This window comes from Talpa europaea (genome assembly GCF_964194135.1).
Source record: "Talpa europaea genome assembly, chromosome: 9".
In the NCBI taxonomy this organism is placed as follows: Eukaryota; Metazoa; Chordata; class Mammalia; order Eulipotyphla; family Talpidae; genus Talpa; species Talpa europaea.
This window is the reverse complement of record NC_140076.1, coordinates 109,369,049-109,390,135: the sequence shown is the minus strand read 5'-3', so window position 1 is coordinate 109,390,135 and position 21,087 is coordinate 109,369,049. Positions and strand designations below refer to the sequence as shown.

At 38.8% G+C, this 21,087-nt stretch overlaps 2 protein-coding genes across 2 annotated transcripts in view; both read left to right on the top strand.

Annotated features, from left to right (window-relative positions):
* The window catches only part of PTPN22 (protein tyrosine phosphatase non-receptor type 22), a gene marked incomplete at its 3' end in the record, with an annotated part of 51,776 nt that extends 38,892 nt beyond the window's left edge, over positions 1-12,884 (top strand). Inside the window, exons 15-22 of the mRNA XM_084242462.1 lie at positions 1,014-1,097; positions 1,248-1,378; positions 2,505-2,532; positions 2,813-2,896; positions 3,135-3,256; positions 3,958-3,988; positions 7,832-7,909; positions 12,820-12,884. Of these exons, the coding sequence (XP_084098588.1) occupies positions 1,014-1,097; positions 1,248-1,378; positions 2,505-2,532; positions 2,813-2,896; positions 3,135-3,256; positions 3,958-3,988; positions 7,832-7,909; positions 12,820-12,884 (623 nt within the window). The remainder of the gene's footprint in view (positions 1-1,013; positions 1,098-1,247; positions 1,379-2,504; positions 2,533-2,812; positions 2,897-3,134; positions 3,257-3,957; positions 3,989-7,831; positions 7,910-12,819) is intronic.
* A 2,036-nt stretch (positions 12,885-14,920) lies between these two features.
* RSBN1 (round spermatid basic protein 1) overlaps positions 14,921-21,087 on the top strand; it is a gene marked incomplete at both ends in the record, with an annotated part of 36,154 nt that continues 29,987 nt past the window's right edge. The window contains one exon of the mRNA XM_084242461.1: positions 14,921-15,626. Coding sequence (XP_084098587.1) covers positions 14,921-15,626 — 706 coding nt within the window. The remainder of the gene's footprint in view (positions 15,627-21,087) is intronic.

Sequence of the window (21,087 nt, the reverse complement as noted above, 5' to 3'; positions counted from 1 at the left end):
TCTTCATTTGTAGAATGAAGAAGTGATACTAAAATCTTTATGACTTTACATACTTTGTAACTGGATCTTTAACATATCAAAGTGTATTAAGTTGCTTTGTTACATAGTCTTAGTGAAATTGAGAAAGTTGTAGAAAACAACCCAAGACTTTCTAAATTAATGTAGTGTTTTATATTATGTTAACTGATATTCAGCGACTCAAGCAAAATACTTCGAAGATTATTTTTATTTATTTATGCACACAAGAACTGGGGTGTAGGCCAGAGTGTGTGTGTGGGGGGTGAGAGGATTCACCAGAGACAGGGTGGGGAGCAGAGCAGGTGGAGCTATTGAAATACACTGCTGAGGGGAGCAATGGGGAGACAGAAGAGGTCTGTTGTGTCATGTGGGTTAGCATCCTGGTGGAGCATTGGACTCATGCCACAGTGGCTGGTGATAAGCTTGATAGTGTTGAGACTTAGCCCCTTGTACCACTAGGGAGGCCCTCAAACAAAGTACTTTGTTTTTTTTTTTTTTTATAAAGATTTTTATTTATTTATGCAAGCACTGGGTACAGTCAGAAGCGTGGGAGGGTGAGAGAATTCACCAGAGCGGGGAGCAGAACAGGCAGAAGGACAGAAGTACACTGCTGAGGGGAGCAGCAGGCGGCAGGAGAGGTCTGCGCGCCATGTGGGACCCTCCTCTGTTGGCCGGGGAGCAGCCGGGGATCAAACCGGCGCTGCAGAGGCTGCGGGCAGCTTCCCAACCCAGCACTCAACTGCTGCGTCACCGGGGAGGCCCAAACAAAGTACTTTGAACCTTTAAAGGAAATAGAACATTTTGAAGATGAAGCAAAGAAATCCTGGGTTTGAAATTTAAGATGAAACTATATTTTGCTTTTATTCTTGATTGAAAGATACCAGTTTCAATAGTGTAGTGATGATTGATGGCATTTACCTCAATATTAGAATGTAAGAATTTTCTTTGGCGTTTTCCAATTAAAATTGTGATTATATTTCTGGCATTTTGGATAGCAACTTCTGCAAGGACAGAAGATGAAATCCCCCCTCCACTTCCTGAACGGACACCTGAATCTTTTATTGTGGTAGACGAAGCTGGTGAGTACAATTCGGTGGGTGGAATAGGGTGGATTAACTAGATGACTTCTCAGGTCCTTTCAACACTCTGTCTGCTATTACTGAGTGACCCTTGTTTTCTAAAAGAATGAAAACCCTCCTAAGAATTGAACCATATTTACTTTCTTCCAGGAGAATTCTCTCCAGATGTCCCCAAATCCTTAGCTTCAGCTATGAACATAAAAATTGAAACATCACTAGAATGGAGTGGAACATCTGAATCAGAGAAATTGGATGACTCTGTAAGACTTAGACCAAGAAAGGTCAGTAATTTCATTCCGGATTCTACTTATTTGGATTCAATAGACTATAGTCCTTCTCCTTGTATTTTTAACACCTATCACTCAATAAATATTAAGCAGATCCTATTTATAAAACAATGTGCTAGAGGATATGGGAGATAAAAAAATATATAAGAAATAACTATTGTCCTAAGAAACTTAGAGTCTAGCAGTGAGTTACAGGATGTGATGTCTTTATTTTTGTCAATATTTGTCAAAGCAAGGCAAAATTGATTAATGCCATGAGAAAGAGAAGAGACTCAAAAGCTGAGAGATCCTTGGGAAATAATAATTGGAAGTTGAAAATAATCAAGGAAGACTTAGTGTAAGAGGAAATATTTAAGCTGATTCTTGAAAGATAATTAAGGCAAAAATAAATGTTTCATAAGTAGGTAACTTGTTCTTGCTAGTAATTTGGTGGACTGAATCATATTAGCTGTGATAAGCTATGATAGAAAGTAATCATAGCTTACTTTCATAGCAGATACCCTTTTTATTTAAGATAAAACTTCCGGGAATAATGTTGTCTACTTCTGAAAGAAATATTTACACTTTCAACAATGTATTTTGTATTTGTATATATTCCATGAACGAACTGTCTGAAGATTTCAGAGATCTGAAAAGTAATTAAGTATATATTTTAAATGGCTACAATGGCAATACTGATAGGCAAATATGCTTTACCTTTGTAATTATACTTTTAATTTGCTAGTCTAATTGTTAATATTATTGCTAATGATATTCATATATGTAATAGTTTTTATCTTAACTCCCAGAGCAAAGAACACTCACTCATTCCCCAATGCCATGTACTTACTTCAAATTCAGCAACTTACCTTCAATTAAATTTTCAGGAAAATGTTCTGAGTAGAAAGGAAAGGAGACAAAACCTCCATTTACGACTCAGTGCTGTGACATAAAAATCACTGTAAGGATTAAGGATGCCTTTTTGTAACTCAGCACACTTATTACTTAGGAAAAACAGGGTCAGCACTCGGAACTATTCCAACAGGTATAGGACGTGTAATGTCAAAATGTGTTATTTATTGCTTTAAGTTTGTGCATTTGTATGCATAGTCTGCTTTCATTTTCCCTTTTTATTTTTTAGAGTGTAAAACTCCTGAGTCCCAACCCAGGTAAAAAAAATTTCCTTCATTTAGATGATATTTAGCGCTAAGGATTTGTACTATAAAATGGTTCATAACATTTTACAGTGTCTGGTGAATCATTGACCTATTGGCTAAATATCTAGAAGAATAAATTTCTTGAGGCACCAGTCATCTTTCAGATAATTTTTTATTTGGTTGTTATGGGTTAATATTAAAAATTAGAAAAGTCACTCAAAACCAAAAGGGGATCCTGACATGAATTTTAATCGGATCTTTTTTGCTTTTTTGGATACTCTTTTTATCACAGATCTCTATGACGATCGTTCATCTCCCTCACCACCTCCGCTTCCAGAAAGAACCCGAGAGTCCTTCTTTCTTGCTGATGAAGACTGTAAGTGGCAGCACTTTCTTTCAAAAAAGTTATTCAAAGATAAGACTGATAATAGGCTAACAATTAAGTTGGATCTAAATAGAAAAGGTACAAAGTGTTTAAATATTACAAAAATTACATAAAAACTTATTTTTTAATTATTTATTTTAAAATGTATAAAAAGTCAAAGTGAAAATGATGAATATATATCTGAAAGCTTAAGAACTATGCAACAAAACTCTGCAACATTTTTTTTTAGATGTGGGTTTGCAAGCTGAAGCTATACACACTTATTCCACTAGTTGTCCTAACCCCATGGACAATTCAACATCTTCAAAACAGACATTGAAGACTCCTACAAAATGTTTCACAAGGAGTAAGGTAAAGAAGACAAGACTTTCAAGACACATGTCGTCAGAGGCTTTTCATTATTGAAGCTGCCCTCCTCCTAACCCCAATTGCCAGATTTAAGATAGAAAAATAGATTAAATGTCTTCATTCAAATTGTTGATCTCACAACAATCACATTAATAGAAAGAAACCAAAAAGAAAAAAAAAACAACTTGGCTTAAAGCATGCCCAATAAAACTTAACTTTTCTTCTTCTGGGACAAGACAAAATGATTTCTAAGTTAAAATGGGGGAGGGGAAGAAAAACAAGAATAGTCAGTAGATTGGGGGGTGGAGGGAGTAAAATGTAGGATTCATACATCATAGCTATCCCAGGACATATTCTAGATAGATGGAAAATTTAAATGTTAAAAAGAACAAACAAACAAGAAACAAAAAATGACCCATAGAAGTACTGTATTTTTGCCCATTTTTCTTTTAGGGTTATTATTTTTAAAACACATTTCTAGGAGCTCTGTACAATCTTTTAGGGTTGGGAATAAATAACTAGATGAAGTCAGGTGATGACTCTGTAGTGAACTGAAAATGGCAAGATGGGAAAAAAAACCCTGTACGTTTTGATGGCTATTTTTAAGGAAATTCATGTTTTAGACTAATATTTAAATTTCCGCTTAAAGTGTTTTGGATTTCATAGGAACAAAACTAACGCTTTCTTTTTCTTCATTTTTGCAGAGTTTGAAAATTTTGCGGAACATGAAAAAGAGTAAGTTTCTTTACACTTACTTAGAGTATCTATACTGCTTTGACAATTATGTAAATTTTACTTATATAATCACTCTGTGAAAAAATTAACAATATTATTCCTAAGCAGAGTTTCAGTGGGATCCTATGACTCACTGCTATCACCCCCAGGTCTTGCACCTGCTGGGCTCTACAATGCTAACATCTGGTAAGAAGTCAGGGGAGGGATAATTTTTGTTTAAAAGGCAAGAATAAATAGTATGATGTTTGGCACTTTCTACCCATCCTAAGATGCTGTCATACAAATGTGTTATTTAAAATTCCCAGCAGTTTAACCTCAGATGTATTTTCTTTGAAAATAGTCACAGCAAAGCACATTGTGAAACAAATGTGTTGATTTAATGAAATAAGCAAAGTATTGACACATTGCCATTTTCACAGAGTATTATTAGCAATAAAAGTCTGTTGCTTACTATGTTTACTATATTGTCATGAAAACAAAATCCAAAGATTCCTGAAACTGTGGGAAGATGATTATCTTAGAAATCCTTATTTACAACTACCAAGTATATAAAACATGGCAATACTTTTTTCTTTTTTAACACAAAATTAGCCCAATCAAGGACCAAACAGCAACTTAGTTACACTGGTGATTTGGGAGGGACAAAGAGCAATGAGAAAATTTGACTTAACAGGTAACTTAACAAAGCTTGACAATATGTTAAGTAATAACTAACTGAGAATTATAACTAACCCTTATTTTCTGAGTTTTCATTCTATCTCCCTCTCCATAAACTAGCCCACTCTGCCTTCCCTGCCATTCACATAATTTTTGAAGTGAACTGATTTCTCACCTGTGATGGCGAAAGGATGATTGAAAATTCTACTTTTAACTCCAAAATTAGGTAAAAGAGAATTAACCATTTCAGGAGGAAGTTATAGTATGAAACAAGGGAAACAAAAGCATCAAAAGCAAATGAACTAGTTACTTGATTAGACAGCCATAGATTGACCAGCTTAGTTTATGAGACACCATAAGCTTTCTTTCTTTAGCACCGATTTTGTCTTGGGTATAGTGAATAAAGACACAGAAACTTAGGTTGGCATAGATTTTAAATATGGTGAGACTCAGAGACTCTGCTTAGGTCATTCTCTAGATCTGAGTTAATTTCTATTTCTTTGCTGCCTGCCTCTTTTGGCCTTTTGGCCTTAAATGAAGAATAATATCTGACCTCCAAAGTTGACCCTGAAGCTTTAGACTTAGTTGTCCATACTTGTTTTTGTTTCCTTTTCCCTTCCAGATGGTTCATGATTCCTGTATTTCTTATGTTCTGTCTTTATTCTGAATTTCTTACTGGTCTATCATTAAAGTTGACCCTACTTTTAATGTAATTGAGGATTTTTCATCTGTTATTTGAAGCCAGCAGCTAAGCAGAGTGTTACACATTCATTTATTTATTCATTTGTGTAATGAATGTTTGTTGAGTGCTTGCCATCTACCAGACATTCTGCAGGGCATGGGGGATGTGCTGATGAACAGAACAGATGCTGGGCTCTGCCTTTGGAGAACTTTAGTGAGAGATTCAGACATTAAAAAAGTAAATTCACAAATATATACATAGCCACACATTGTGATAAAAGCTATGTAAGAAACTAAGAAGATAATTATGAGGGAGGACAGCAAAGGGAATCTGTTTTATACTCAGGGGTCCAAGAGATGGACCCCTTTCTGAGATATGACAAACCTGAAGCATGCTGGAGCAGCCAGCCAGAAGAATGGGGAGAAGAGCACTCCAGATTGAGGGAATAGCTTGTACAAAAATTCTGAGGTGTGTTTGGTATGTTATAGGAATTCAAAGACAATTAACATAATTGTAGGCAAATCAAGAGGAGCGAGAACTAAGGAGAGGCTGAAAAGAGAGTAGTGTTGGAAGAGGAGGTAGATAAACCCTTACGGGTCATGTTAAGTAGGTCACGGTTTATTGTAAATGTAAAGGGAAGTCATAGAAAAGTTTTAGGCAGAGAGGTTACATGATCTATTTTATAAAAGATCATTCTGGCTGCAGTATGGAAAATGAATTACAGAGCGACAAGAGCTTGAATCATGCCTGAAGCCTACTTTTGGTAAAAATTTTAAATGCTCAGAAATCCTTCAGTTGCAAGTAACAGAAAACCCAACTTGAGCTGGCTTAAGCAGAAAATGGAGATATTTTTGGCCTGTAACCAAGAGATTAAGTGATATCAGTATCTAATCTCTCATTTCCTATCTTCTGGCTTTGTTATACTCTCTTTACCTCACTCACAGGCAGACATTTACCCATGTGGTTTCAGACTTATAATGGAAAAATGAATTCTTTCCTAGTTGCTCAAGCAACATTCTCATGACAAGTTTTGATTGGGTCCAGATATCTTGACTTGAATCATTTGCTCTTGCCTGAACCAGCTATTGCCATTATACTTAATATGCTGATTAATATAAGACTCCTTCACACCTAATATTGAACAATTACTATATGTGGACACTGTGGACTGTAAGGATCAGCTCTGAACAACCATGTGACCATGCCAATGTACTAAAATCTGTCCCAGTCATAAGGCTTGATCTAAGGGTTTGTTTAGTTCCTTGGTTTAAGACCAGAATCAGCTCCACAGGAGCTTTCAAACAGGGGAAAGTGGCTTCCTAGAGAGAAATTCAAGTTTAATTTTCAGAAGAAGGAGGAATTAATGCTGGGCAGGCAACATAAAAATATCAATGACAAGTCAATATGCAAAATAGAGCTTCCTTTGACATATATCTGCAGTATTTTTATCTCTCATTGTAAAATACAAATACCAATATTTGGTTCTACGGTGTTATTTCTGAGGGATGAATATGACTCTCAGCTCATATGCAGTCTAGAGATGATTAATATCTTTTGAAATTTCTCACTTTCACCTACATCTTACTAGTTTTTCTGTCCTCAGTGCCTGGCCTAATGCTTGGCACATAGTAAGTATTCAATTATTATATATTTTTATTGAATTTGGTTGAAATTTACCATGTACTTTTAGTGTTTCATACTCAAGTATGTTCAGGAAGGGGAAAGTGTTTCTGGAATCATGGTATTAGGTGTACAAATACATATGCAATGCTCTCATTGCATTCTGAAAGTGCTGAAGACAAAAAAAAGTGAATATTTAATAATTTCCCAATTATATGCTGTTTCTTAAAAAGATTATATAAACCTAAAATTATGCAAAATGTAGACCATGTTTTCATGGACAACTTTCAAAATGGGGCAGAAACTGATACATGACTACATTAAGGTGCTGGGAAGAGAAAGTGTACTTTTTAAATATATCTGTAAGTAGCTAAAAATAGCAAAATAACATCACTTTGGGGAAATTTTGGAACTATCTAGAAATATCTGTAATGGGAAAGAAGTAAGCTAGAAAGGAAAGAGAGACATCCCAAGAGTAGAGGGTAGTGTTAAAAAAAGTTATAGATGAATGCTGTGGATGAACTAATGAAAAAACAAATGATTTAAAAGTACCGAAAGTGGTCAGATGTACAGTAAGATGAAATCCAAAGCCAAAAGGTGAATCCCCCAAAAAGTTGAGTCACATGTAACAGAGCTTTATTATACAATATTTTTGCAAAGAAAAGCAACATTTTTTTTAAAATACAGAGAAAAATAAAAGACTATAGTGATGACTCCATTCGTAAGCATCTATATTTTTGTTTGATAGTGATATATTTATTTGGGAAGAATAATTACTTTGAAGAAAATGTTAGTTTGGGAATATTAATTTGGAGAAATTATGTGGTTGGATAGATTTGAGCCTATCTTCATTCTCTCTCTTGCATTTCTTCTTTTGGTTCTAGGTATTTGTAATTCTTCCCCTCCAAACAAGCCTCCAGACGCTGTTCAGTCAAATCACTCCATCTCCTTTCTGAATTTTGGTATGTGTATTGTTTATAGACTTTAGCAAAGTTCATCTATTTTATTCGTTTGCAGTATAAGCTACACTTGAAATATGATTTAAGTTTGCACATAGAGGTTCTGATATTTATGTCCTTTTAAAATCTGAGCTATAATTGTATTTATATATTCTTTTCCATGCAATTTGTCTTTTTATTTTTGACATTAGCGTCCTCTTAACATCTTACAGAGGACTGAACTGCCTACTATATGTGGAAAATAAAGCTAGGAAACCAAATGACTATGTTGATATGTAGTAAATAAATGTGACTAGTCAGATGAAGAAATTCTGAAATGCCATGATACTCTAGTTTGTATCTAAGCAAAGTTATACACAACTGGGATCAAAAGAGCAGCAGTTGTTGCTATTCAATCTTGTCTAACTTGTTCAACAGTACAAGTTGAAGTACAAGTCTGGCAGCTTAAAGGAACTGTTTGCTCAATTGTCCCTAGTATAAGCTATAAACTTAATAATTTTATCTTATTTTAAGCATTCTATTATTCTTTACTACGTAAAATCATACTAGTTAAGGTGATGTTATGAACACTGTAATTCTTTGTAAGAAGTGTGCAATCAGACAGAGGGGAGCAGGAAGATGGCAGCTGCCAGCCCCATTCCTGGGCAGGTGACTGCTTCTGCACTGTTCTCAGGGCCGGGAATCACAAAGAGAATACTTGGAGTTGGAAAAAAAAGTCAGAAAATTTGTCATTTTTTAAAGATTCTAATTTCCTGAATATTTCTCCAACTTACTGAGACAAGTGTCCTATCTAAACAGGAAGGCATCTTCAGAAATTCTTCACAGATCACACCAAGAAATCATAAAATCAGGGTCACCTGACCTTTGCAGATGCAAACATATTTAAATCTTACCACCAAGCAAAGAATGAAAATCTCATCCAAAAATAGTTTCAGAGCCACTGGAGCAAAATGCAAGAGATGTCAACAGAACTCTCAAATTGTGTGTGCCTTTTATTACATGAATATGGTCATTTAAAATAAAACGATGTTATTTTAAATATGCTAGTAGCCTTTTATTACAAATAAATTCAACAGAGAAATGTGTGTAATCAAAGTGACTTTTATCACATGGCAAAAAAAGAAGTATGCAATTAATGTAGAATGTGACCACATCTTAGGAACTGCTGCTTTATGGTATCGTCTTGATCTGTATGGTCAAAATTAGGTTGCTCCCACATCCACATTGCAGGTGCCAAGAAGGTGAGAGAAAATGTGGAAGAGGCATGATTTTCCTCTTCTGGCCTTAAAGCACTGGCCTGAAATTGACAACATCAATTTGGCTCACATAGGAGCCTGAGACAAGTGCTCTAAGCTCCCAGGGAGATGGGGAAATGTAATCCTGCCAGGAAAACAGCCGCCTGTACGGAATTCTGTTCCTGAAGAAGCAAGGAAAGATTTTGTGAAGAAGCAGCCATCTCCGCATATCTGGGTTATGGGTCCTATCCGACCTTTGCAAATACTTAACTATAATCTCCGGATCTATTTCTTGGGCCATGAAATTTTATTTGGAGTACATTAACTCTGAGGTTTAAAATGTTATGATTCTAAAAAAGTTACTATTCTTATGAAATAATTTAGTTTAAATATTTATATTGAATATTACATAGCTTAAGGGAAAAAGCACTAAACTTTGCTTTGAATGCAAATGTTGCCTGTTTCCTTCTTTACTCTCAATTAGTGATGCTATTTGAAAAACTCGTGGTCCATCTAACTTTACAGCAGTGTGTGACTTAATATAAGGGTAAAATATTAAGAGACCTGCATCCGTCTTGTTTCTTCTCAAATGTACCGATTTGACTATTTGATCCATGAAGAAAGTAGCACTTTTTCATTGACACACTTTCATAAAGGAAGAGGCAATGTATTTAAATTAGAATGAAAAGATTGGGTGGCTTATAAACATTTATGTCTTTCCTGATTAGCCTTACATGCAAAAAGGTAGATCATTCATTACTGTTCTGACTATTGAGAATTGATCAGTGAGAAAGATTGAGTGTAGGGAGTCCTCCTATGTGACGAATATTATGTTCTTCTATTTTCAGTCCACTTGGTGACAATCAAGTTATCTGGACTGAATGGATGATTTTGTGACAATTGTGTGAAACTAACCTGAAATGTTTTTTCTTCTATATTCTTAACATTGAGGTGAATTGATATATATTAGTTTTAGGTGTACAACATGATTCAATATTTGTATATATGATTTGGGAAAATATCTAGTCAGGTCCTTTTTTTTTTTTTTTTTTTTTTTTGCTAATGAGTTCTGAGACTTCTTTATATAGTTTGGATATTAATCCTTGACCAGATACATGATTTGCAAATATTTTATTCCATTTCAGTAGGTTGCTTCCATTTCCTCCTCTCCTCTCTCTTCTCTTCCTCCTTCTCCGTATGCTCCTCCTTTTTCTTCACCAGTAAAATGTATATGAATGAGGCTGTGTGCTCTCTCCATTTTTTTTTTTTACCATCACCATTTATAGATTCAATTTTAATGGATTTTTGCTTCTGTCTTCTTACTCTTCTCTCTCCCCCAGTTCTGGTAGTGTTCTTGTGGATCAGACTTAAGTAATGCCTGAGTAGTTACTATGTGCCAGGCATTGTATTTGGATACTTAAATACCTCAGGTGATTCTTTTGTCAGTTCTATAAGGTATATAATATACACTACTTTGTGAAGTGATGAGGTTTAAGGTTTAGGACTATCTCTGAGTTTTCTATTCTCTGTTCTGTCTTTATATTTCAAAGCTTTCATTGATCAATTTGAGCCCCTAATATTATTAAGTGTAAGAGTACCTTGAAAATATACCTTCATCAAAGAAAAAGGAAAGCAGGAAGTTGCTGGTGTGGTAAAGGATCAATGTAGTAACTGCAGGTTTTTTGAACATACCCAGACATCGTTTTCACTGGTTGTATAAAATTTCTTCATCTTCCTTCTTTGAGGACGGGAGTGGGAGTAGAAGGGAGTGTTTGAGAGAAAGAGAGGGAGAAAATGTTTACTTAGTTTTTCTGGATGTTATTTATTTTTTTCCTAAGCTTTTCTTTTTTTTTCCCCCCTAAGCTTTTCAAACAAAACCTTAGTAAAATGGGGCTTCATGGACAAAGTAGTGAATTTAATACAATGATTTTATAAAGTGAATGATGCTTATTTTTTGAATTGAAATATCCCAGTTTTATTATTTTCATGAATGGATGGTAGGTGAAAAGATGTAGGTAAAATATATTATTTTACAAATCCAATTAGAAATGGGTAAAGGACTTAAAAGGGACATTTTTCCAAAAAGCTATAATGGTGAACAGGTAAATGAAAAAATATTCACTAACACTAGTCACTAGGGAAATGCAAATCAAAACCACAATGAGATATGACCCCACATTATAATCACCATTATAAAAAAGACAAGAGCTAACAGGTGTTGTGGGAGGCTGTGAAGAAAGGGGACTCTGTGCACTGTTGGTGGGAATGTAAATTGGTATACTCTCTATGGAAAACAGTATGGCGGGTCTGCAGAAAATTAAAAATAAAGCTACCATATGATCCAGAAATATCACTTCTGGATCTATAGCTGAAGGAAATGAAGTCACTCTCTCTGAAGAATTATATGTTACTCCATGTTCAATTGCAGTATTATTTACAATATCCAAAACATGGAAACAACCTAAGTGCCCATTGATAGATGAATGGAATATGCGGGTGTACACACACACACACACACACACACACACACACACACGACCCTTCAACAACCAACATGGGTTTGAACTGTACAGGCCCACTTTTACAGATATTCTGGTAAACAGACGATAAAATTTAGGATTAAATAAATATAGTACTATAAATGTATTTTCTCTTCCCTAGGATTTTAATAACATTTTTTCTTTAATTATTTTAAGAATATAGTATATAACACATATAACATACAAAATAGTGTTATCCAACTGTTTATGTTATGGTAAGGCTTTCCAGTGAACAACAGACGACTAGTAGAGTTTTTTGGGAGTCAAAAGCTCTATCTGGATTTTCAATGGGAGGGTGGGTTTTTGGTGCCTCTAACTCCCTCTTTCAGGGACATCTGTCATATACATACATACACACATATAGAACACAATGGAATATTATTTTGCCACAAAAAGAAGAAAATTCTGCCTTTTACAACAACATGGTAGAGCTTCAAGACATTATGTTAAGTGAAATCAGTCAGTCAGAGAAATACAAATACTGTATAGTCCCACGAGTGGAATCTAAAAAGGCTGGAGTAGTTCTAGTAGAAAGGGCTGAGGCTGGAGGAAAAGGGGAGATACTGGTGAAAGGGCCCAAGCTTTCTGCTATGACACCACTAAGTCCCGAGGATCTGATGTACAACAGGGTCACTAGAATTGGCAGTATACTTGCAAGTTTTTAAGAGAGTAGCTCTTAAACGTAATCACCACACAAAAAATGGTAATTACATAAGGAAATGGAGGTGTTAACTACCCCTTAATGTGGTAATCATTTCACAATATACAGATGTATCAAGTCATCATGTTGTACACCTCAAACTCAAAATATTTCATATGTCAGCAGTATTTTAATATAGCTGAAAAAAGGATACTATGTGCTGAATTTTCAAAGGCTATCATAATCAGGGTTCTTTATATAATTATTACAATTAATAAATTTGTAAGTGCTTTACAAATTTATAATATTTTTAGTTTCTATTATCATTTAAGCTTTAATTTAATTACCAAATTCCTTTATAAGCTATTACTACATTGATCAAAAATGATGCTTAGCCTTTAGAAAAAAATCCATGTATTTGTATAATATACTCTAAATCCAAATATTCATATCCATTAAAAAATCTGTTTTTAAATTCAATTTTATTTTTGTTCCCAGGTTTTGCAAATCGTTTTTCAAAACCCAAAGGACCAAGGAAACCACCAGCAACTTGGAATGTTTAACACAATTTGGAATACAGATTGCAAGTGCATCTGCAACTAAAACTACTAGAATACTGATAGCTAAAACAAGTTCTCTATAGACAAATATCAACAATGAAGATATGATAATGTGGTAATAGCTTTTTAAAGGAAAAGCATTATGGAAATAAGTGCCAGAAGTTTTATATTTTCACCACATTTACTTTGGGTTGGAAACCGAAAATAAAAGCTCACTTGAGCTTATGTAAAGAATACTGGATGAGAAAGTTTTGGAGTGGAGTTTTCATTTTTGGAAATGAATTTTACTCTGCTCTTCTACATAGATACAATCTTTCAAAAGTTGTGAAAGAATTGGATATTAATTGGATATTACTATTAATTGTGGAAATTGTCACAACTTACTATAAAAAGTGTTTTTAAAAATCTTATATTGTGGTTGCAGTATAAAATTATTGCTTTTGGCAGTGACTATTCCCTGGGAGCTATTTTTGCCTCAGTGGAGAATATCCCTCCACATCTTCAAAGTAGGTATGAAAAGAAGTTATATTTAAGAGGATATACAAAGAATGACAGTCTTTTTTTTTTTTCCTTTCATTTGGATACACCAACAAGATGTTCAATGCAATCTTTTAAAGTTTCAGCCAGTTATTCGATTATCAATTTTAGACAAATAATGAACCAAATCTTTTGGTAGCATTTTCGTCATTTCCAAGGTCCACTCTAAACACGCACATCTATCCAATCAGGGTGCTAGCAGTTAAAAACAATCAGTGTGTATATGGAATCGGCCTTAAAATCTGATGTTTCCAACTTAATCTTATGCAACAAATAACTTAATATTTTTTACAAAGCATTCCAGAGTTCCCCCACCTAACTCTTTATCAAAATTTTCTAATTCTTAGGAGCATGAAATAAACCGCATTTGCTCTTCAGTGTTTCTCATTAGGAATTCTCACTGCCAGGGCTCCTGGATGCAACAGTCACCTGCTTATCGCAGCACAGCGTATCCCACAGGGGCTCAATAAACGTTTTATTTTTATTTTTTCCTTCTCTCTCACTAACTTGAGCGTTCACTTAGCGGGACACGTCTCCAGACACTAGTGGGATCCACCCACTGGCGTCTACCCCGAGTCCTTCACTCCATCAGTTACTTCCAAGTCTCTCTCTCGAGGACCAAACAGATGAAAAGGATCTCAGGGAGGCCTTGGGTCGTGGATGAAACACTGCACGTGGATTTCCGAGCGGGAACCCTGCCTGATGGTTTTGGGCGTGTTTTCTGCTAGACCCGCTTCTCAGATTTACGAAACCTTCCACGTGAGATCTGGAAAAAAGGTCTGGCTGGGAAAGCGTGACCCGGACTTCCCGTCCAGCACTCGCCCCTCGGGACGCCCTCAGAGCCAGGCGGTCCCCACCCTGGCGGGCACCTGAGGGCGAGCAGGTGAGCGGGCAGGTAAGCGGGCAGGTGAGCGGGCAGGTGAGCCGGGCGCTCCCCTCCCCTCGCACCTGTCCGGCCCCGCCCGCCGCTGTAACCATGGCAACGGCCGCGACGAGGGGCCCAAATCCTCGCGAATTACAGCCCCCTCCGACGGCGGACCCACGTCGTCCTCCCATCACCGTCTCCTAAAATTCCTCCTTCCTCTTCCTTTCACGGCCGGTGAAGTGCGGGCGCAAAACGCTGGAGAGTCTTTTACCTCACAGAGGTCAGGGGCGAACAGGAAATTGGAAAGTAACTATGGAGACCACCTACTCCGTGGAACGTGACGAAGGCCCACCCGAAGACGACACGCGGAACGCGCCGAGGGCCGCCGAGAGCCGCTGACATTGTTTCAGCCGTTAGGGCCGTTGGCGGCAACTCTCCGCCCAGCGGCGGTTGCGTCGCGGCCCCGAGCGTGACTCGGCGCACGCTCGCTCGCGGCGCCGCCCCTCGGCGGACCGGGCCCGGCGGGCGGCGCGGGCGAACTACAACTCCCATGAAGCTCTGCGCGGCCCGCGGCGCTTCTCCGCAGAGCGCGGTTGGCGAGGGCGGCGGAGCGGCGCTGGGGACGGCCCCTTCCGGCATGTTCCGCGCCGGAGGGAGCCCGGCCGGGAAGCGGAGGGCGGGGGCGAGACTCCAATGCCCAGCGGGCCGTGCGCGGGCGGCGCATGCGCGGTGCGCGGACGGGGGGGCGGTCGGGCCATTTAAATGTGTGTTTGTGGGTGAAATGGCTGCGCAGGTCGGAGCGGTGCGCGTAGTACGGGCGGTGGCGGCGCCGGAGGAGCCGGACAAAGAGGGGAAGGAGAAGCCCCATGTGGGGGTCTCGCCGCGGGGCGTGAAGCGGCAGCGCCGCGCGAGCAGCGGGGGCGCCCAGGAGAAGCGGGGGCGGCCGAGCCAGGACCCCCCGCTCGCTCCCCCTCACCGGCGGCGCCGCAGCCGCCAGCACCCCGGGCCGCCGCCGCCGGCGAGCGCAGCCCCGGCCGGGCCCGGCCCCGGCCCCGGCCCCGGCCCGGTGGAGCCGCTGCTCCTGCCGCCGCCGCCGCCGCCCTCGCTGGCGCCCGCCGGGCCCGCCGTGGCCGCCGCGCTCCCGGCCCCGGGCGCCGCGGCCCTCTTCACCTTCTCGCCGCTGACGGTGAGCGCGGCCGGGCCCAAGCACAAGGGCCACCGCGAGCGGCACCGGCACCACCACCACCGCGGCGACGGCGGCCCCGGCGCGCCCGCCCGCAAGGACAAGCAGGAGAACGGCGGGAGCGCCGGCGGGGGGCCGCCGGGCAAGGCCCCCAAGAGAGGTGAGCGGGCGGCGGCCCCTCGGCGCGGGGAGGGCCGGGCTCGGCCGGCGCCGGCGGACTCGGGGCGAGGGGCCCCCGACGCGCCCTCGCCCGCCGGGGGCTGCGCGCCGAGGCCGAGCTGTCAGCGCCCGGCCCGGCCCGGCGGCCCCCCGCACCCCTCGCCCCCCACCCCGGACCCCCCGGCCCCCGGCCTGCACCCGCGGTGGCTCGCGGAGCCGCCGGCGCGGGCCTGGCCCAGGGCCTGGGAGGTGGGGTGCCCAGAACCGCCTTTTTTAAAAGTCAAGGCTCGTTGCTAAGAGGTTCCCCTCCCGTCTGCCTTGATGGAAGACTTTAATATCCACTCCTTGCGGTCCAGCAGCTCGCGGATGTGGTTCAGGTTTAAATCAGTTTGATTTTTTGATGGAGGTTGCCGTGGCTTCTGCAGAGCACAAAGTATCCCATGCCCTGTATCTTTTTTTTTTTTTTTTTCCCTCACTTCTTTGTTTGTTTGAAATCCGGAGTAAAGACATCTCTGTTGTTTGTTTGTTTGTTTTAATTTTAAATCTTGATGCTCAGGAAAGGGGTGGGCGGTTCTCTCCCCCTCCGGCTCCTGGGAAGTGGGGCCAACACTGTGTCTGGGAAGTGGGAAGCGTGCAGTAGTAGGTGGTGGAGGCAGGAATTCCAGTGACGTTTTGTTCTGTCTGGCACGGCTGAAGTTGAGAGTGTAGTTAGCGCTCCTAACCCTTGCTATGGTCAGGGGTTTAACCCAGGGGATGTAGGATTACTTAATTAAATGTGGGTGCTGAAGAAATGAGGTGGGCCAAAATTGGTGCCTTCCTCCTCCGAGTACCTGAAACATTTGTTTAGATTCTCTGTAGAGGAAATGCAGGTGCGAATTTTGTTTATGCCAAGTGTTTGTACATTGTATAGGATTTTATGGTTACTTGCAGCTGCTCAAGAAGATTTTCGGTTACTTTTGTTTCCGAGTACTCGGGCAGTTTGGTTACTTTATGCTCAGGAGCCAGCCTGTCAGTCTGAAGTTTGGAGAGTCTCGGATTTCTAACACGTATTTAGGACTGATGAGTATTTTTGGTGCTGCTTTTAAATAGCACCGTTAATTGCAAATATTTGCCCCCATAAGTATTTACTTAATTGAATTAAACCTCTTTTTTTTTTTTTTGGTGGTGTTTTCCAAATTTTATTCTCAGACTTGTGCCAAGCTGACAAGAGTTTGCACTACCTATATGCAATGGTCCCTTTTATTTTTACCTTTATTTCTCACCTTAGCATGTGTATCTTTCAGTTGTACAGAATTAGAGGGAATCTTAGAGATCATCCAGTTCAAGTTTGTGTTGTAGAAGAGGAAACTGAGGCCCAAAGTAGTGAAGAGACTTGTTTGCTCAAGTCAGTTAATTAGTAGCAAGTGCAAAAATTTTAGAATGAATCATCGGCATCATAGGGAGTAGAACCCAGCTTTACTGAATCCCATCAAGCTTCATCTTCCCCTCACTCCCCCCCCCCCATGAAGCTTATTTTTTGCAATTCATTCTGCTGCTTCTCTGCTTTCCTTTCCCCCTGTGCCTTGGTGTCAGAGTGGCAGTAGCTAACCCTGTTAGGAGTTTCTGACTTAGCCCCCTTTTATGTTAGGGTTGTGGTAATTACACGTATAATAATTCACAAGGTGCTGCTCAGAAGATTGCCCAGGACTGTTTTTAAAAAAAACAGTAATAAAACTTTACCCCCGTGCTGTCCAATGCAGCTCCCTCCGCTGATAGAACTGTTGTGTCTGTGCTGTACAATATGGTAGCCGTTAGTCATGTGTGACCCTTGCAACAAGGGTCAAATTTTCAGACCCTTCAAGATTTGAAATGTGGCCAGTGTGACTGAGGCGCTGCATTTTTTTATTTTTTAAATTCTTAATGACATAGTTTCTTTTGACTAGTGACTGCCACATTGGACAGCGCAGTTTGAAGTATTTTTAGTTTGCCAGTGTGTGGAAAAGAGAAATGGATTAAGATGGGGCATTTAAACATTTTAACTTTGTAATGAAAGAATGTGGATTATATATTCTGAGGGGAGTGTGCTCTGTGGCCAGATACATTCAGGAAAAACTATATGCTCTGGCCTTTTAGATATATAATATACATTGGCATTTTGAAAGTGAGAATACAGACAGTAAACAGGTTTAACCTTGTTTAATCTGTACTTTTGCACACACTTGTTGGGTATCTTTTTTTGTTCTTGTTAGTCATTTGAAGGAGGCTGCCTCTGGAATCTTCGTGTACACGGTGACTCTACCACCTAGTGCCTGACCGTGGGCAAATTACTTTAACTTCCCTTAGCGTCAGTTTTCCTGTCTGTAAAATGGGCTTGTGGTATTCTTTTACAAGATTGTTGTGTGTATTAAATGGAGCAGTATGTGGAAAGTACTTTAAACAGTGGCTAATATTAGGTGCTGTTGAAACTACCTTTTGTTATTTTTTTCATGCTTGGTTCTTTACGTAGCTGTAAGATTAATGAGGAGAGTGGCTAAACTCTTGCTAGTTACAGAACTATGTCTTTTCTTCCCTTATGCTCAAAATTTCAAATGTTATTTTGATTTTTATTTTGAAAGGTTTCTATATTCACAGGAAATTGCAAAAATAGTACAGAGAGGTCCTTACCCTTCATTAACTTTCACCAGTGGTTACATATTACATAACTATTGTATAATATCAACACCAGGAAATTGACATTGGTACAATGTGTGGGTACAGTTCTGTACCATTGAATCACCTGTAGCTTAGTTTACCCACCACTGCAGTCAAGATACACAGCTATTCCTTCACAGAGGTCCCCCTTTGCTGTCTACCTTTATAGTTTTAGGTGCCTTCTATGTGTCTCCATCTTTCCTAACTCCATGCAACCACTACTCTATTCTCCATCCTTATAGTTTTGTTATTTTAAGAATGTTATATAAATGGAATAATGCAGTATGTGACCTTTTGAAATTGACTTTTTTTTTTTCCCACTCAGCTTGAGGATCTTGAGGTCCATTCTAGTTAAATGTATCAATAGCTCACTCCTTTTTTTCTTGCTGAGTAGTGTTCTGTGATATGGATCGACCACGGTTTAACCATTTACCTGTTGAAGGACAATTTTGGCTGTTTCTATTTTGGCTATTATGATTAAAGCTATAAACATTCATGTTCAAGTGTTTTGTGTGATATGTAAACAGTCATTTCTCTGGGATTGCAGTTGTTGAGTCGTGGCAAATATATTCATTTGTTTTTTATAAGGATATTGCCAAACTTTTTTCTAGAATATCTGTACAATGTTATATTCCCTCCAACAGTGTATTAAGAGATCACCTTTCTTCACATCCTTGTCAGTATTTGGCATTGCTGCTACATTTATTTCAAGTGTTTTAGTGGATGTACCATAGTACCTAGTTGTGAACTGAATTTGCATGGCTAGTGATAGTTAACATCTCTTCATGTTATTTGCTGTCCATAGATCCACATTAGTAAAATGTCTTTATAGAGTCACTTCCCACTTTCTAGTTCAATTGTTTGGATTTTTTAAATTGAGGTAATATTTTTTTACTAACTTAAATTTTTAAAAATTTTTTTATTTCAGTAACATTGGTGAAAATTTTTTTTTTTTTTTTACTGCAGTAATATGAGTTTACAACACTGTATGTTTTAGGGGCATGTGTTCACATTTCTTCAAATGTATGTTACCATACTTTTGAGCTTAGATACTTCTTTGTATATTACAAATAGGAATCTCTTGTCAGATACTTGACTTGCACATATTTTCTCCACTGTTATGTGTTTTTCCATCCTCTTAACGGTTTTTCACAGAACAAAAGCTTTATATTTTGCTTATGTCCAATTTATTGATTTTTTCCTTCTTATAATGTTTTTGGCATCATGTCAAACATTTTCTCCTTAAAGGCTTTATAATGTGAACTTTTACATTCTAACCTGTGATCTGTTTGAATATAAGTGTGATGTTTGAGGGTCTTTTTTTTTTTTAACCTAATTGCTATCTAATCACACCAGCATCTTTTGAAAAGATTGTTTTTCCTCCATTGAATTGCTTTTGCTCCTTTGTCGTAAATCAGTTCCATTGCCTGTTTTTGTGCAACCTGTGAGTTGAGACCAGTTTTTACATTTTAACTAATTGCAAAAACTGGTGACACATGAAATATCATATGGAATTCAAACAGAGCCCGGAAATAAGGCTTTATTGGAACAGCACTCCACTTAATCATTGTGTGTGGCAGTTTTCACACTACAACAGCGGAGTACATATTCCCTGCAAAACTTACTATCTCTTTGGCTTCTTTTACAGGAAAAGTCTGCCTGTGTCTGAGATATTTTATTCATTATAGGTTAGTCACAAATTGAAACAAAAACAATCTGTAAATGAGAAGGTAATCTTCATCTCTAAAAGGCAGGTATAGTGATTTTCAAAGAGGTGAAGTGACATGCTTAAAATTTTCTAGTTAGTACACGGTAGAACTGAATCTAAAACCCAGTTTTAGAAATTTTGATCCAGGTGGTTTTAGTTTATACTAAACACACTGGGATTGCTAAATTAATAAAAAGATACTATACCCTCTAAGCAATGGGCTTGAGGCTGAAACTGATAGTTACCTGGGTCTTTTGAAACCTATACTTTTTTCTTTCCCTTTTATTGCTCATTACCAAGCATTGAAGCATAGAACCAACTTCACAGAAAAATTAAAAAATAAATAATGCTTTATAATTTTTTTATTTATTATATTTATGATCCTACTAAATCTTTAATATTTTTTAAAAGGACAGGGAGTGGATCCCCATAGATCTCTAATGACATTGGTGTCATTAGATTGTAGGATTGCTGCTGTGTACTTCCTCAGAGACCACCTTCCTTTCCCACATTTTTTCATCTTTGAATAACCTCCCAAGTGTTGTCATAGGGAAACCAGACAACTAATGGAAATTTTCTGTGATTTCAAAAAGCTATTGGCAGGAATTTTAAATCCAGAAACAGTTGACTGTTTTTTGTGATAGGAATGGGGAGTTTTACAGGGATTATATTATAAAGAGAACTGAAATAAACAGATAATCTCATTTAACATAGCAACAACTTCAGGGACTGATTCTTTTCGTACCCACACAGAGAGAGGCAAAAAAGTCTTTAAGGGCATGGAAATCTCTTTGCAGTATGTTTTTATGCAGAATTATGCTGTAACAGACACTCAAAATATGTGTTACATGAAGTAATGCTTTCTTTATTGGCGATCATTGCAAACCATCTCATGTCCATTAATTGTAATTAGATAATTTTAGATGATCACCTAATGGGAGTATTGCTGCATCAGTAGTGGAGCCAGAAAGGAAAAGAGAGTGTAAAATTTAGTGTACTGGAAGAGTAAGTTTTAGAGCCAGACGGGTGACAGTTTGAGTATTAGGGTCACCAGCTTTGTGACCTGCTATAATTCGAACCAAAC